Source organism: Colossoma macropomum, unplaced genomic scaffold (assembly GCF_904425465.1).
Source record: "Colossoma macropomum unplaced genomic scaffold, Colossoma_macropomum, whole genome shotgun sequence".
Lineage (NCBI taxonomy): Eukaryota > Metazoa > Chordata > Actinopteri > Characiformes > Serrasalmidae > Colossoma > Colossoma macropomum.
In genome coordinates this window covers 10,142,703-10,161,975 of record NW_023494809.1, presented here as the reverse complement: position 1 = coordinate 10,161,975, position 19,273 = coordinate 10,142,703, and the positions used below count along the sequence as shown (strand labels likewise).

The following is a 19,273-nucleotide window of genomic DNA, read 5'->3' as shown; positions in this document are numbered from 1 at the left end:
AGTCCATGGTACCAGAAAGATGGCAGCAAAATGCTTTTAGAGTGACACTAACACCTACTATGCTTGACGAAATGAAGGATTTAAATATTCTTCATCTTCTAGATGATGTATACTCAAAGTTTCAGGTAAAGTGGTGCGATGTTTTTTTTTAAAAAAAAAGCTACGTCATGGAGTTTTATGTTACGTTTACGTCGTCGTCTTCTGTGAGTTTATTGGCTGGTTGCAAAACAGAAATCTGATTACTGTCTGACTCATGTAGACCCAGAGTTTCCCTGTTATCTGATTACTCAAGTGCATGTAAACGTGTTGTTTTCTGCAGTTTTCAGATTATATTATTATGTAAATGCACTCATTGATTCCAGCAGCTAAAGCTATGCTAGTAACTTTTCCACAGGTAAATCAGTGCAGTACCTGACAGATGAGCTGCGTGTTGCTGAATTTTAAAAAGGGATAAATGATAATGGAGGATCATCACTGCTCTTCACAAGCAGAAATGGCATCAAGTAACATTAGGACATTTGAAAAACACGACACGACCCAAAAGTTCCGCTGTTTATTTTTTAAACGAGTGAATAATTGGCTAAGCTGTGTTGCTGTCAGTTTAACACATTTACAATAACATCAGCTTCAGCTGTAAGTGATCAAGCAAAGATAGAATGATTTACATTTGAAGTCAGACTTAGCTCAATTTCAAACAAACAATACATAACATTGTTCGACCAGTTTGGTAGTCTGTCGTGTGTTACTTGGACAGATAACTGTTACTGTCTAAGCTGCTTATGATAACAGCTGTGTCAGTTATTAACTGCACAGAATCCAGAAACAGACATTTGGGTTCTATGTTATAATAGGACTACCCCTATTCGGGTTTGCGAATGGTTTAAAATGAGTTTATTAATGGTTATTAATGGTTATAAACTAATAAAATGTTCTAACACATTAATAACAAGGGCCGATCTGTTTGCCTAATAGTGAACCCACATTCATCTGTAGGCTTCGGATCTTGCTGTTTAGTGATCTTAAAGTGACCTGTTCTATCTGATGTATATGAATGTGACGAAGCTGAAGGTTTAATGCTGACCGATGACAGTGAGGCCCAATCCCATTTTACCTCTTGCCCCTACCACTTAGCCCTACCCTTCTGTTTTGCACGTTCACGCCTAGTGGTAAGGTGTCACAGTTTTTGTTGAGATAGAGGGGTAGGGTGGAGTGTTGGGGCTACATGGCCCTCCAAACAGAGGTTTTTCAGAGACGCTTCAAACAGAGTGTTATGAGAAAAAGTGACTAAAGAAACTCACAAATGTAAATATTTTCCATGTTAAAATTATGATAACTGTTGTATTATCTTAGTTTAATTTCAGTGTATTATGGCCCTTTTCTTCATAAAAAGAACAAAAAATGGCTAGTAGTAGTGCTGATGTCTCGGTAGCTAGCTAGTTAAATTTTACTGTTCCACTTTAAATGGTGCAGCAGTTACATTCTGGCACCTCAGGCTTCAGAAATGCTGCTCCATTTAAGGTGGAACGGGATAATTCGAACAAGAAGCTGGCAAATATCTGACTTCATCTTCATATCACTGAAGAATTAGGGGTGGGCGATAATAAATAATTGTCATCCCCCCTCGTTGAAGGCATATGATGCCCAAAATGTAACTAAAGCCCAGCAGTGAGGAGCTGAACTTTACCCTCCTCGGCTGTCTGCAGACTGGCGGGGTCGCCTACAGAGCAGCACTAGTAGCTGTTAATGAAGTAATGTTCTTCTTTATTTGAGGGTCCCATTTCGTAGGGAAGATTTCAACCATTACCCACTGTAACTTAGTTCCAAGGGGCAAAGTGACACTTGAAGGGGTAGGTGTAAAAAATAAGAAATGGGATTGGGCCTAAGTAAGATCAGTAACCAGCAAGGTCTGAGCTGAACAGTGTAGATGAATGTGGGTTCACTATTAGACAAGCAACCATTTTGTTTATGTTGTAACTGCTTATTAAAGATAACGAAGGTGTTAATGACCTAATTAATATCCATTAATAAAATCATTTTAAGCCATTTATAAATGCTTTACAAGGGTTGTCTTATTCTAAAGTTGGATCAACATTTCTTACAATTACCAGTTACTCTAACTCTTTTGAGTGGTACTGATCCATCATTCCACTATCAGATGAGAAGAGGGCGATTACCTCTCCGCCACACCAGGGGGCAGTATAGACGCTTCGTATCGCCCACCCTGATAGGTGTCAGTATTGGATTCCAAGAACACTGCCATATTAATTGTTCATGAAGAAAGAAGGAAATCACTTATTGCTCCTTTATATACTGATGACATTGATGTAATTTACCATGATGTAAAAATCGATAAAACTGATAAAAATCGTGATGTTACTCATCATTATTTAGGCCCCATGTTCTTCATTGTCACTGTATTTTATGATTTACAATTACTTGCTAGTTTTTTGCCTGTTATTTCTGCAGCACAACTGAGAGAGTATGGGTGAGATCATCTGTGATGTTAGATTTTTGTGCTGAAAACTGTTCAGGGCTGTGGAGGACACACACGCACACTCATCTCACACATAAAAACACACACACACACACACACACACACACACACACACTCATCTCACACATAAAAAACACACACACACTCAGAGCCTTGAGCTTGGACTAATGAGCAGTGCTGGAGATGTCTGGCTCTTTTTTTTACCTGCAACTGTAATTAGTTCTGAATTAATGTTGTGTTTCTTTCTTTCTGTCTGTGTCCGTCTGTTTCTCTCTCCCTCCGTCCTTCAGTACCAGATTGAGATGATGAGGAGTGTCCGTCATCTCAACATCGACCACCTTCACCTCGGCTGCTAGAGTCCACGTATTACGGCTCATCCGTCAGTAAAGCTCTGCTGCACTCGCTGTTCAGCTACCAGCCTGCCATAGAGGAGTCTGTAGTGCTTATTTACGGTAAAGCCTCCTTCCTCTAAATGACTGACTCCCACCGTGAACTAACGCTGTGCTGCCAGCGCCTGTAGTGTGTGTGTGATTTATAGGTTGGGGTACAAACACCAACAGCTGCAGATTCAATTCCCACTTTACAGCTCGTGAACAGTAGTTATCTTTCACAGAACCAACACTTAATTATTCTCAGTGTGTTATCATTGTTATCCTCATCAATGCTAATTTGACACATAATTAATCAACTTTAATACAGATAGTATTGTTAAAGGGGAACTCCACTTAATTTCTAAATTTCTGCATTATTCAATAGCTGAGATGGTTAATTGTAGAGAAACTTACTGTCTGATGCCAGTGATGGGAACTAGAGGTCTTCTGAAAACTAGAACCTGGATCCGAAATGTTTTGTCCCGCCTCCGCCCACCCAGTTCCATCAAGAAGAAACTGACATCCAATATTAGACACAGTCTATTCACAAATACATTATTCTTTGCTGAAATAACATGGCAGTCATGGTCATCAGGCTCTCTGTGAGGTAACTTTGCCAAATGCCATTTATTCCCAGTGCAGCACAAAGCAAGAATTAAACCACAGAGTGGTTATTTTTGGTGTTTTGCTGGGCAGCTGTGGCCGTCGGGCTGAAGGCTCCGCTGTCTCTGTAAGCTATAAGAACTTGCATGTTGCTTACGTGATTGTTCTGAACTCTTTAGAAAGACTTCATTCATTCGAATTGTTTTACTGTTATCATTTTATATTGTTTATAAATACGATTTAGTGATCGTTCTACTTATTTAGGCGATTCATTAATTTGCAGAGTTTCTCTACATGCACATTTCATCCCACTCCCGCCTGCAGTAGGCTGGCAACCCACCCACTCCCAGCACTGAAAATTAGTCCCGCACCCAGGGGTTATAGCCATTTTATTTACTATCCAAAACCACCAGTAAACCTAAACCTTTTCTGATTTTTATACATAATGTTGATGGTGGTAAAATAGTGATAAATATTAAGTCCTCTTTGGGTAATGTTTTGCATTAGAATGCCCTGCATGTACCTCTCCACCATGAAAACTTTTTTTAAAATATGTTTTAAGCTTAAAAAACATGCAAACAATGTCTCAGATAATAACTTTCTATGACGTAGTCTATATAGGCAATTAAAGACCCATACGCTACTTTTTTCTTGTATTTTTCCCCCTGATGTCCACTTGTAACATTTGTGTGGGTTTATGTACCAAAAACCCAAGAGCAGTCATAATTCATTCTTACATGGCCATTTTCCAACCTCTCTTTATCCACTAAAATTAAAAAGGCTGTTTTTTTGCTGTGCCTTGCTAAGATGTGTAAATTACAGCTGTTCTGATTGGCTGCCATACGTTTTGCTTTATTCAAAGAGTAGTCAGAGCTGAATCACTTTTTATCACGTCAATGTAAATGGGTGAGTTAAAACTGTTGTAGGCTGAAGAGGAGCATACATTATATGGACAAAAGTATTGGGACACCTACAGGAGCTTTTATGACATCCCATTCTAAATCCATAGACAATAATATTGAGTTGATCCCCCTTTGCAGCTATAACAGCTTCCACTCTTTCCGGGAAGCTTTCTACATGATTTTGGAGTGTGTCTGTGGGAATTTTTGCCCATTCATTCAGAAGAGCATTTGTGAGGTCAGACACTGACGTTGGACGAGAGAGCATGGGCGCAATCTCTGTCGTAGTTCATCCATGGTGGTAACCAGCTATGAGGACACTGAGGGCCGGACCGCAATAGTTTAGAAGGTTTTTTTTTCCCTTTGCTCCATTCATGAAATTAAACGTGGAAATAGTGCTATTACGATAATACAGTCTACTCGGCGGCGCAGCCACAGTATCACAGGCCATCCAGTTAAATAGGGACATAATATTTATTATGCCGCATTTTTGGGAAGATGAAATTTGATTTGTTTTCTGTGAGCGCTGTCACTGTATTATGGCCAATTAAAATCTGCTGATATTTTGTAAACCTCAGAACAGCTGCGGCTCGGCCCCAGACTCAACTGCCCACTCTGTGCATGTTTGTATGAGACGCTACACAGCCCTGAGAACCAGAGTAACTTCTTGAGATGTTCAGATATGCAGCACACATGCTATACACTAACATATAACATCACTATGCTAAAAATATAAGAGTTTGTGAGCTTAATTTACATATTAATGTAAAATTTACCATATTAATGTAAAACAAACTCCATCATTCATTTCTTTGTTTGGAAGACTCACAACGTTGTTAGCTAAACCAGCGTGCTTCAGTCCAGCTCCAGTAGCTGCTCAGGTTATGCTACAGGCTCTGTCTTCAGCTAGATTAGTGATTAGATGAGAAATTAAAGCTGTATTTTGTTACCTATGCATAATATACTACAATTGGCATGAGAACATTCACTGTTAACCAGATTATTGATGGTACTAACACTATTAAGAAATCAGCAGGTACATTAGGCTCTATTTTGTCTCATTAACTGTATGAGTAGCTGCCTTTCCTTTTGCTAGGGTACAGACAGCCTTTTATAAGATGTTTAATGCGTGCTTTTCCAGTAATCAGTGAGAACAGAGATGCAAGAGAGAGCAGAGAGAGAGAGAGAGAGAAAGAACGGGAGAGGGAGGTAAATTAATTAAAATGAATATAAAACTATTACTTGATTTAGTGTAGATTTCAGCTGAAAATAAACATACATAGTTAAATTATTCATTACATAAACTTAAACAGGGTAGGAGTCAAATCAATTTGTGGAACATTAGTAGCAGTTCATGGCAAAATGGAGGGATGAGGAGGCAACAAATGAAAGGAAAAGGTGGAGAAACTTAGAGTTGGTGCAATTCTCATATTTGACAGTTATTTTATTCACTCTGAGATGTAGGTAACATTTTTTGCAAAATGGACCTCACTTGAATTTTGATCCTAACGGCCCTGAGGTCATCCCAAAGGTGTTTGATGGGGTTGAGGTCAGGGCTCTGTGCAGGCCAGTCAAGTTCTTCCACACCAAATTCACCCAGCCATGACCTTTATGGACCTTGCTTTGTGCACTGGGGCTCAGTCAGTCATGCTGGAACAGAAAAGGTTCTTCCCCAAATTGTTCCCACAAAGTCGGAAGCATATAATTGTCCAAACTATCTTGGTCTGCTGAAGCATTAAGATTTACCTTCACTGAGAGGCCCAGGCCAAACCCTGAAAACAACCCCATAGCATTGTCCCTCCTCCACCAAACTTTACAGTTGGCACAATGCAGTCAGGCAGGTAATGTTCTCCTGGCTTTCGCTAAACCTAGACTCATCATGTCTCTGAGTCACAGAGCTCATCGGTCTGACCCATTCTGCTGCCTGTTTTTGTCTATCAAGATTGTTAGCAATGAATGTGGCTGAAACACCTGAACTCAGTAACTAGGAGGGGTGTTCCTATTCTTTTGTCCATATAGTGTATATGTAAATGAGTTTGTTCTGACATCACGAAAACAATTCATATATAACTGACAGTTTTTGCAGCTTGGATTTCGTGTATGGCCTATATGAAATGTCTAGGCACTTTAATAACGTCTGCATTAAATTCTTATAATTAGCTACATTAAACTGCATTAAATTCTTATGTTTCAAAAAGTGAGGAGACGTTTCTATAGAGCAGCTAGCCACATTAGAGGTTTCGGTCAAACTATCACTGAAACATTTCATCAGTGTCCTGATTCCAGTAACACATACCCAACATTGGTGGGATATTTTATACGTACTGGCCACTTTATTAGAAACACCTACCTTGTTAGTCCACCTTGTATACACTTAAAAAAGATGGCTCTTCAAGGGTCCATTAGTAAAGAAAATGGTTCTAAATAGAACCATGTACTCTCAAAGAACATTTGCATGATTAAAGGGTTCTTTGCATTGTGAAAGGGTTCTTCAGACTGATGGAGAATGTGCTATAGATTGCTCGACAAAGAACCTTTTTGAAAAGGGTTCTATATAACACCAAAAAGGGTTCAGCTATTGTGACCATGTCAAGCTTGTATCAATACAAGGACTCTTTTCAATCCTATATAGAACCCTTTTTAAAAAGGTTCTAAATAGAACCATCTGCAGCACACTCTCCATCAATGCGAAGAACCATTTCACGATACAAAGAACCCTTTAATCACGCAAATGATTCTTTGAGTGTTCATGGTTCTATATAGCACAGTTTTTTCCATTAAAGAACCCTTGAGGAACCGTCATTTTTAAGTGTGTACAGTCTGTTAGGCCTTCATCAGTGGTCAGTTTCTGACATTTGACCCTCTCTTGGCTGGATATGTTTGGGTAGTGCACTGCTTTGAATCACATGCTACCAGGATAACATCACTGCAGTGCTGAGAATGGTCCACCACTCAAATATCTGCTCTCCTGTGGTCCTGCTGTGGCTTTTTTTCATGGAATAGGCACCTAGTACGCAAAGTACGGAAGTACATAAATGCTGGGTAAAACAAATCTACTACTGCCTACTAGACGATTATCTTTTTTTTTTTTTTAAATTATGCTTTATTAAATTTTTCTCAACAAGCATACACCATACACACACATAACAAAACATCCCCAGCTTACAAACACAAATATTTATGCTGACCAACATATCAAAATGCCACAGTAAACTATACAACTCTGTGCCAGCTTGCTATAGAGGGTATTTTAGCTGTTATCCATTGTAATAAAATACATTTCCTTGCACAGAATGTTAAAACATTGCAGAGTTTTTTCTTAAACTTGTCGGAAATATAATTATTTGGCAACCCAAGCCAAACACAAACCAACCCAATAAACACAATGGGTCCATCCTTACATCGGTTCCGAAAATCTTGTACAGTTCCTGTGAGATCTCCCCCCAATTTTTTTTATTCTGTAACAAGTCCACAGACAATGGGTGAGGCTACCTACCTCCACTTTACATTTAGGACACATAGGAGAAAAACCCTCTTTAAATTTACTGCGGTGACTTGGAGATATGCTCTGTGTAAGATTTTAAACTGGATAGCTTTTGCTTTATTACATATACTGATAGAGTTTGCATTCTTCCAAACCTTGTTCCACACATCCTCCTCTAAGACGATTATCTTAATAATACACTGGTGTTTGTATATCACTTCAGCTCATCATGAAAAAAGTATGTCTCTTTGTCTTTGTCGTAGTTGCCATGTGTTTTGTGTTACTTCAGCCTTATTTCAAGTGTATTGAACAAACTTAGTTTAATAATGAGGTAGGCTATCAAAACATTCTGCCCACACTTTAATGCTGGTAGCATTTTTTATTATGGTGATTTAGGCTATCAAAATATCCTACCTACACTTCCAATGCTGGTAAGCAGTCATTGTTGTTATTGTCGTTTTAGTGGAAGCATCTTAACCCAGCAACATGTACTTCCAGCAAAAAAAATCCCAGAAATGTGACCGAGGCCTATGGGTAAATTGTGCAGCAGCAGAGCTATAGCCAGTTACCGTAAACCTACAAAGTGCATCCATATGGTTGGTGTTTCTCATAAAATGGCCAAATAATATAGGTACAAAGCATTGTGGCTACTCAGTGTATACAACACTACTGATTTCACCTTTTCAGTAGGGCAGGTTTAAAAAGGAGGCAGAAGTGGTGGGTTTGAGTCTTCAGGGACAGTTGGGCCCCTTCTCATTAATCTCCAACGCTTCTCCAGAGAGGAGCCCTGAGTGATGCAGTGCCGCCTTCCAGCTGCTCCTCCTTATATTTAATCACGTCCTCTTTAAAAGGCATCAATAATGCAGGCTGCTATATTAAAGGGCCAAATAAAAGAGCCTTTGAGGAACCGGCATCAATGACCCTCATAACTGTAAGAAAGGAACTTGTATGGGTTTGCTTTGTGGTTGATGTTCTCCAAGGAATAGTTTGTGCAAAACAAACCGGAAAAAAAAAAAATCCCCTTACACGAGATGTAGTCAGCCAAGACATGTTTGGTGTGTGAAGTTTAATTCTTTAGTTTTTAATTGGAGCTACAAGGCTAATGTAGCTAACATATAAGAGACACTTGAGACTCTATGAAAGGAGGAAGAGACATTTATGGCACTTCCAGAGAGATTTACAGTTTAATCATAATACAGAGTTAGGAGAATGGAGCATTAGGAGTCTTGCCCAAGGACTCTTATAGGTAAAACATGGTGTGCAAAGAATTACACCTGTGTTATCCATTGGAACTGCTGTGTATATATATATATATATATATATATATATATATATGTGTATTATATATATATATATATATATATATATATATATATATATATATATATAAAAAACCAGTTTAGCCACAGACAAGTATATTCTCATACTCTAGCCCTGTGTAACCTCACAGCTTTCAAATAATTACTTGGATATTACAAAGCTAAAAATGAATATTAGGAAATGTTAGATGTGTCCAGATTGATGAATGGAACCATACCAGATTCTAAAATGACTGAGAAAGCTGTACAACATTGAGAATTAAATTATAATAAATAAATAAACATTAGACCTTATTCAGAATCTATAATATACAGAGTGAAACAGTAGAATTACAGAGGAAATATATCCACCTACACTATGGCAAATTATGGTCAGTATAGCTGGGGGTTTTATTCGGTTGTCTGTTAGCTAGCTAGTTACTTTGGCTTAAAGTGAAGTAAAGAAAAGAGGCTAGGCTAACACTTACATTAGCTAGCTAATGTAATGTTAGCTGACAAACTAACTAGTTTAACCTCACTTCATAGTGAGTGCAAGAGTGTGAACGAACAAGAGGGATAGAAATAACATTAACAGCTCCTTATTTCCTCTATTTGTAGGTTTCGTGTCAGTATTTGGAAAGAATGATGCCAGAATGTAACTTACAGTTAAGGTGGAGCGTGACAAGTCGAAAGAGAAGCTGACTTCAGCTTTGTGTGAAACGGTCATACAGTGTTGACCATAATGCAGTTTTATATCCCTCAATTCCTCAACCTGTAGATGGAAATTAAGAGGCAGCAACTCCATCGAAGGTCAGTGAGATGAGAAGATTTTTATCAGTTAAAAAAAAGAACTGATTGATCATTATTTCCTTGAGTTCTTGTAAATCTGAGTTTGATAAAATGAATGTATTACTAAATACAGGAAGAGGGAAAGAAAGAAGCTGAAGGAGACTGACAGGACTGAAGGAGCAGATCTGATGGAGGTTAGTGATCATTAAGAAAGCGAGGGAGAGTTAAATAACATTTTGGTTAAAATGAAGGTTATATTTAATTGAACTTAACTGAGAAAATATAGTATTTGCCACTATGACCACGAAATTCTGTCTAAATTCTAGCTTATTGAACATGCATACACAGCAAAACCACTCTCTTTTTGATTGCACCAACTAAGACTGAGTTGATCTATAATCGGTGTATTTAAGTAACATATTTGCTTTGTACAGTCCCTTTGGTTGATCTGAGGCTGTTGTAAGTGGATGGATGAAATTGGTCATATTAGCTCTGTGCTTAACAAAAAACTATATAGATACAGATCTGATGTGTTCCAACTTGACCAAATAGCCATTTTTGATACACTTTCTGGTTGTTCCTGCTTTGAAGGTTAATGATGATCATTCTCCTGGGGGACCATGCCCCCAGACCCCCCTATTACAGGCATAACAGAACATGTTCAGTTCTGGCTAACTAAAGCACTGACACAAGTCTGGATGATAATGATTTAAATCTGATGGAGTGAAGTCGAGTGGCCGGTGCTGAAGGGATAGAAAGGCGAAATTAAACCTGTTCTGTGATGATTAAAATGTCATATCTGAAGGCTGTTACACACCGAATGTGACGTGAATGAACACCACGAAAATGCGGAATATTCAGCCTTTTTTCACACAAAAACAGTTTACACTGGACGCTAACATTCTCCGCTTTGTTCAAAGCTAAAACTTTAGGAACCCTTTTACTCACTGCTCAGTTGTCTGTAACTCAGATTGAGCTGCTTCTGGAGATGCAGCTCCACACCAGATGAAGGACAAATCAAACGGGCAGAATGCCCTCAAGTACAAATCGATTTGCTCCTCACAGAGTGTATGAACTCTGACACTGGTCTCCTTTCCTTTGTGGAAAAGTAAAGTGGCATGGAGAGCTTTATTTCTTCATTCAGAAGCTTCAGCTTTGAATGCACAAATGTTTGCAGCCCAGTTTGAGCTGCTATTCGAGATTGTGATTCCTTTGAAAGTCAATTTGCCATCTTCGTTGTCGCCATGCCAACACCAGAAATGACCGTGATTGGTCAGCAAGTAATATTGCTGGCAAATGTTTACAAAGGGGAAAAAATCATAAAGTTTCATTGACAGAAAGCCCAAATCGACCCTGTCCTGTGGTGTTGGGAGAGAGCTTAGTAGCTGGTCGAACTTGCCACACCACAGCACAGGCTGGGTTCCAGTTAACTGATGCTAAAATGACACCTGTTTAGGAGAGAGCACAAAGTTGAATAACTTTAGTTGGACCACCTCCTTGTATCTACACTCATTGTCCATTTTATCAGCTTTACTTACCATATAGGTTCACTTTGTAGTTCTACAGTTACAGACTGTAGTCCATCTGTTTCTTTGCATACTTTATAAGCCCCCTTTTATCCTGTTCTTCAGTGGTCAGGATCCCCACAGGACCACCACAGAGCAGGTACTATTTGGGTGGTGGATCATTCTCAGCACTGCAGTAACACTGATGTGGTGGTGGTGTGTTAGTGTGTGTTGCGCTGGTCTGAGTGGATCAGACACAGCAGAGCTGCTGGAGTTTTTAAACACCTCAGTCTGCTGGACTGAGAATAGACTATCAAACAAAATGTCCAGTCAACAGCATCCTGTGACCACTGATGAAGGACTAGAGGATGACCAACACAAACTCTGCATCAACAGATGAGCTATCGTCTCTGACTTTACATCTACAAGGTGAACCAACAAGGTAAATATATATAATACAGTGAACAGTGAGTGGACACTTCAGCAGGACAACCATGTCAGTGTTGCTGCAGTGCTGAGAATGAGCCACCACTCAAGTATACCTGCTCTGTGGTGGTCCTGTGGGGATCCTGACCATTGAAGAACAGGGTAAAAGGGGGCTAACAAAGTATGCAGAGAAACAGATGGACTACAGTCTGTAATTATAGAACTACAAAGTGCACCTTTATGGTAAGTGGAGCTGATAAAATGGACAATGAGTGTAAAAATGAGGTGGTTTTAATGTTATGGTTGTCTGGTGTATATAGGAAAGAGAAAGCAGTTTAAGATTCAGCCTGCGTTTAATGCTACTCAGAGCAGAACTAAAATCATGTAAGTACTAAAATTCAGATCCTGTGATATTAATGGCAGAACCTGTTAGCTGTCTTTTAGCCTGTTAGCTGATCAGCCTGGTTCTAGTGAAGAAAATTAGTTGTCAGTCCCTCAGTTCAAACAAAACCAGGTTCTTTTTTCCTTGGTGGTCCATGTGAGCAGCATAACAGTGAGAGATTTTTCATTAACAGCAAGATGTTTAGTGTCCAGTAAGACTTAGTATGGTAATACAGAATTCAGTTGGTGTGAGACGGTTGTAGATCTGCATATATAGAGTATTTTATAGTGGTTTTGGAGGCAGCTCAGCTAGTCAGATTTCAGAACCAGAAGTCAGCATTTTAAAGTATCATTTTATTCACTTCTTGTTCACAGAATCCTTGAAATATTAAATAATATCTAAAAAACACGTTTTGGTGAACAGTTTCCAGTATTTAGTATATAGCCCTTGTATATATAATAACAAATACAATTCATATGGAAATAGATTCCGAACTTGTGAACGTCAGTGTACATTTCGTTTTAGCTAAATTGTTCTGTAAGTTTGTGGTTTAGGCTTTTTTCTTTCATTTTTTGTTCCTTTTTGGACCAGACAGATCTACCCGATAAGTAAGTTGTCATGAATGAGTGATGTGATAAACTCACGGTTGTGTATAGGAACGTTCAAATGAAAGGAAGTCTCCAGATCATTCACAGCATCTCCTGTGCGCCCGGCACAGCTTTCCACGGATTTAATGGCTCATTAAAGCTGACTTTTATCTTTTCTTTGCTTTGGGTTCCATCTGACTTTTCAAAATCTGTTGATCGATTGCTCCGCTCAGAAAACAGTATCCCTTCTTTTTGGGAGCTGACTTGGATTGTGGTTGAAAGCAGAAGGTGGGTGTATATGAGAAGGCGGGGACGATTTCTCTGGCCTCGGTGGGGCTGGGCGTGAGTGGCAGGACCGATAAGGACTTTGGAAATGTTTCTAAAGCCTTTTGACAACTCTGTGACAACCACATTAATTCAGTACAACTCGATTACTAAAACCGCTGGTGAGCGGCCCTTTGTGCCCGCTTGATTATCGCGACGACAAACCGCTCCGGCCTGTGTCTTCTCTTCACAAGGGGGGAAAAAAAGCCTTTGCTGTTTGACCTTTTGCTCTTACGCTTGAGATTGGTTTGTCAAAAAAATGAATTAAACGTCTGTGCGAAGGAGAGCAAAAGGACAAGCTGTTTCTGTAACATTCTACCGTTTGGCCTTCTTGTGACGCAGGCGTGTTTCTTAAACAAGAAAAGTCACATATGATACCTTTTCATAATAAGCAGTTAACTATTCAGGTCGGGGTGGGTAATATGGCCAAAATGTTATATCACAATGCTTATAAATCAGTATTTTCACGATACCTGACAGTCAGTGTCAGGAAGCATTAGGTGCAAAGGGCAAAAAATGCTCTTATATTGATCATTTTGCCACTTAAAACTGGGTTCCTGTGTATCCTTAATTCCTTAAAGTCTTAAAATGGATTTGAAAATATTGTGGTCATAAAATCTCTGAAATTTGGAATATTTATTGCCATTAGAGATATTCAGTTCTGAGACTTTGATGTTGAGTTTTCACCTTTTTAAAGGAGGAAAAGTCCTCAGTCTGCTCCTCCTTCTGCTGTGCTGCGGCTACATTGTAATTGTATGCACCCTCAGAGGAGATTCTGTATCACATAGAACCACAACCTGTTTGACAAAATTGTAGTGATGGTCAGAGGTGGGAACAAGTCACTAAGGCTTTGTTCAGACAATATTTGATTTAAGCAGGACAGGTTTTCTTTGCCTTAAATGGCAAAAGCCACATTAAATCTGACTACTTTCTGTCAGATTCAAGCCTTCTGTGTAGGTGGTTTCAAATCAGATTTCTGGATCCTTGATTCAGTTTGACTGATCAGGTCAGATTTCATGTGCGTTTTCAGTCATTCAGAGTTTGGCGGAAAACAACAGAATGTACGACAAAAAAGTTAGTGGTGCACATTCACATATTACAACAAACACTTTGTACTTTCTATGCTGTAGGTTACAGTGATTGCTTCATCAGTAATCTAAACTTGAAGCTTGTCTTTGAATATCACTGCTACAGCTTGTAGCTTGTTAGCAGTCTGCTGACCAGGTTAACCTACACTAATGTCACGTTCCGTTCATCTTACAGTTAATGAAAGTGAAATGCTGTTATAATTCTATAAGCTTGTTATTATTGTTAGGTTTGCTAAGTTTTGCCCCTACCTAGTCAGCATTTGCATGTGTACATCATTAATATGACGCATTCGATATGTGAGCAAATGTGACTGACCCTACAAATCAGATTTGGTCATTTGTAACTTAAATCTGAACAGTCGGTCTAAACAGTTGGATATAAGAAACACATCTGACTTGCACTGCAGTGTGAACAAAGTTTCAAGTAACATGCATGGCTCAGATCTTGACAGTCAAGTCTGGAGTCAAGTCCTAGGTCAAGACAGTCAAGTCTCGATTCAAATTCCAAGTCAGTACAGGCAAGTCTCAAGTCAAGGCCCGAGTTCTAAACAGTGTGGTATGCATTCGTCAGCAAATTGAATGCCATTTCAACAAAAATTATGGTGAAGGTACTGCAGCATTTTAATGAATAGTGTATGGTTGTATATGAAGTTTTTCTTAACCCTTCCAGATAATTGAGAAATCTATAGTACACCGTTAACCAGGATAAACATAATGGTATACACAAAAAAGAAGTGCAACTATGCCTTAAAATAATTTTCAAAGTATTGAACTTAACGATAAAACGCAAAGTTGAACATAATTTACTTTAATAATAATCCATTGAATGAAATACCTCATTTCTGGACAGCCAAAATAAAAATGACCTTGCTTACCCCTTTGGTCATTAAGTGCTTTGACACTTAGGCACATCATCATACTAAAATTTAGTCAAATGATTGTTCCTTAGCATATAAATGAGTAATTTACATGTAGTAATGTGACATGCAAAGCAACAAGTGCCTGAGATAAAACAATTACAAACATTTAAAAAGAAAATAATAGATTTTTTCAAAATAAAAAATGTGGACTTTTACTTTGAAATATGTCTCAGCATAATAACATAGTAATCCATATTAATATCATGAAAACCATGCATGCTTTATGAATGTTGATTTAAATATTCATTAACATGTTATGAAGTATTTATGTAAGATGTTATGAATGTGTTATGTAGATGCCCTTCAAGTAAACTAGCACTAAAACTAGCACTAAAACTAGCTGAGCAAATTAAAAGCAAGTGCTAGTTTGAATTGTTTTTAGATAGCAAATAACAGAAATCACAAATTTTACAGAAAATACAGCAAAATCATGATGAATATGCAGTGCTGAAGCTGTCCCTCTTCTTCAAATTTTGTGTTCCTCCCAAATCTATTGACACAGTTAGGCACCAGAATGGTACTAAAGCTATAAATAAAAATTCAACTTTAGCTTTGTGGTGAATGTTATTATAACTGCAGAAGCTGCTAAACAGTTCAAATAGAGAGACTCTGTTTCTTTTTAATTTTGAGGAAAATGGTTCACCTGGTAGTTTTCTCCAGTAAGACTGAACAAGGTCTTATTGATGCTGTTGATGCTTTGCTTGTTTCTAGCTTATGGAGGCAAACTTGAAGCCTCATACTTCACTTGTCTTCTGAAATGAAATAAGCCAAGCATAAGCTGAGTAACAGACATTTGACGACGGTGCTGTATATCAGATATACATGGCAGCTCTGACAGGCCTTCGCCAGGAAACCCGTCCATTCACATGACAAGTAGGCGAGTGTAGAGAGTCCCGTCTGCAGCTGGACCCCTCTATATGTTTCTTCCACTTTAAGTCTCGAGTGTTTCCACATCAAGAGACTTAAAGCTATGGTTACACAGCAGGTAAAAGTGGCCCAAATCCAATCTTTTTCTTCAGATGTGACACAGATGTATCATCTGTGTGGCAGTGTGAACAGCAAAAACACATTGTATCTGACATTTTTAATTCAGATTTGAGATGTTTTCATATGTGGTACTGAAATCTGATACGTATCCGATACACAGCAATGCGACTCAGCCAAATCTGAATTCGTGTGACTTTGGCTATGTTCAAACAGCAGGTAAAAGTGGCCCAAATTTGATTTCCTCAGCAAATCCGATTTTTTTGTTTGGCTGTTCACATTATCTTTTAAATGTGACCTGTGTGTGACATCAGTCTGAACAGATCAGCTCCTAAACTGACCCACATGCGCAAAAAAACAATGCTTCACGTCCTTTACGTTGCTCATCCGGAGGTAAATAATCATGCTGCTCCCAGAGCTTTCAGTTTCATCTTCACCAGCATCACGGGAGCGATCACAAAGCTTCCCTGACTGACAGCTGGGCTCATCACCCAAAATGTGTTTGAGCTCACCTTAAAAAGTGCCTGTTATTCAGCCACAGCCACTTCACAGCCATTTCGTTCTAAATCCCTTCGAACAAGAAGTGGTTTGGATAAGTCTGTTCTAATTTTTTGGTACAGAAACGTCACCCCAGATGTTTATTAGTCTTAGCAGCGCGGAATTTTGAAGAATGTAGAGTTGGATTGACGTAAGTCGCGTGAATTCCAATCTGGCTGTTCAGACTGAGTCGCATTGCCGCATATTGAATATGGATCAGATTTTAGTATCACATGTTTTGAAAGTGTCTCAAATCAGAATTGAAAATGTCAGATTCAGTGCGTTTTGTTGTTCACGGATTTGGGCCACTTTTACCTGCTGTGTGAGCAAAGCCTTTTACTGCCATCCAACTCAACAGTTGTCATAATTTCGCGCTGCTGAGACCTCATAATCATTTGGGTTGATGTTTCTGTAGAAAAAGTTAGAAGAGACTTATCCAAACTGCTCCGTGTTCAAAAGGATTTCAAAAGAAAAGGCCGAATGTGGCCGTAGAAGAGCGAGGCTGCAGCCTCAAAGAAAAGTCTGAAAGCTTGAAGAATCAGAGCACATGAACCAAGAAAAGTGACCATACTCTTTTTACAGCGAGCCCAGACACATTCTTGCTGATGAGCCCAGCTGTCAGTTAATGAAGCTTCATGATGACTCCTGTGATGCTGGTGAAGATGAAACTGAACCCTCCACTTAGCTGTGCTCCTGGTTCCTTTGCTATTTGCGGGCCATTTTTATTCTTGTTTACAGCAGAACAAAATGATCACCGTAAGTATTAGTGTAACTGCCTCAAAGCATTTCTGTCATTGTGTGGTGATTTACTTCATAGACTTAAAGGCAGACTCATCAAATGGAAATAAACACAAGAAAGCAAGATCGACAAAAGTCACAGTGTGTTACAATAAATAGAAGCGGAGATGGCGTTTCAACCCAAGAGCAATGTACAAACAAAATATAATTAAAAACGCATGTTCTGCTCTCGCTGGTAGTAGGTTTGTGCCAAAACTAGTCTAAATGGCCCACTAAAGGTATCGTTATGCTGCACATTGGAATTTCCAATGGAAGAGAGGAACATTTCAGTGATGTTAAGTACAGTATAGTAAACTAATGCCAAATTGAGGGAGCAGTTAAAGAATGAAATCTATAAAATATACAGCGATAAAATCACCAATGTGCCAGTCATTAATGCTAGCAATAAACACAGTAATGTTTAATGAAGAAACGTTTAGCTGTTGGTGTATCAGATGTCATAAAGGCAAACACACCTCGTGGAAAATCACAGAACTGGTGAAATAAAATGGTAAATTGGAGAAAGATTAAACAAGCTAGAGTCAAGATGCTACGTTAGATATGAGAAATAAAAATATGACACGAGTGCACCTCCTTTGACAGTATTTCAAACTGTCCACCATAACATTAGTATATCATATTATTCTAATGCTTAGTGACGGAAACCACTGAACAAAGCCATGCAGCCTTTTAGTGTGTCACTTCTCCTGGTTCCTTTGCTATTTGCGAATCATTTTTATTCTTGTTTACAGCAGAACAAAATGATCACCGAAAGTATTAGCGTAACTACCTCAAAGCATTTCGCTGCTAGTTGTGAAAGAGCACTTTGTCGTTGTGTGGTGATTTACTTCACTGACTTACAGGCAGACTCATCATTGTTTACAGCAATTTACTACGGCTTCTCTGCTGCATTCGCTGGAGCTCAAATGCCGTGGGTGAGAGTTAAAGAGAGAGATATGTAATGGCCGGCTATTGTAGAGACAATAACCGCGGCGCTTTGCTTGGTAATGTCTCTTCTTTGTAGATCCCATCAAGATGGCACAAGGCTCCCTGTCCCTCAAGGGATACAGGTTAACACCCAAACTGATGGAGATCTGTAAAGAAAAAGACTTCTCTCCAGAGGGGTAGGCAGCGCGCTCACACGTGCACACATACACATTCCTTTAAGGTATGTAGAGGTACATAAAACCAAATCTCACAGTCATACAGCCACAGAATAATATGTAGGTCCAAACTAGAGCTGCACAACATGGACGAAATTCCAAATTGTCATTATTATGGCTGCAGTGTTTAGTTGACAAAGTCATTTACATCAATTATAAAAAATTTGTGGATGTAATTTTTTTGTTGACATCATGCTGTTTGCTTGTTTAGGGGAAGTCCAGTCATTTTTCTGCATAATTCAATGGCTGAGATGTAAACGAAGTCATTCAGAGTAGTTTGATGCAAAATGGTTCATTGTAGATTATAGTGGTGGTGATAGGAACCAGGGGTCGCAATGTCTACACTACAAATATGGCCATTTTACTTATTATCCAAAACCACCATTGAACCTACACATGTCTTCTGAGTCTTTATGAATCATGTTGCTTATGGCAAAATAGCAAACCTGAAAAAAAAAATCCAAAACTTTCTTTGCCTTACAACACTGTGCATGTACCTATCCTCTTTGAATGGATTTAGTAAATATGTGTCAAGGCCTTCCGAAAACTATCGTGAAACAATATCTCAGACATCAGGCAGCATGCTGATGACCATTTCATGTAATAACGTTGCATAAGGGAGCTTCTAGAGGCATTAATCTC

At 38.8% G+C, this 19,273-nt stretch overlaps 1 protein-coding gene across 1 annotated transcript in view; it reads left to right on the top strand.

Moving 5' to 3' along the window:
- The window catches only part of eif3ha (eukaryotic translation initiation factor 3, subunit H, a), a 70,792-nt gene that overhangs the window by 28,612 nt on the left and 22,907 nt on the right, over positions 1-19,273 (top strand). Inside the window, 3 exon segments of the mRNA XM_036557906.1 lie at positions 2,785-2,842; positions 2,845-2,946; positions 18,493-18,592. Coding sequence (XP_036413799.1) covers positions 2,785-2,842; positions 2,845-2,946; positions 18,493-18,592 — 260 coding nt within the window.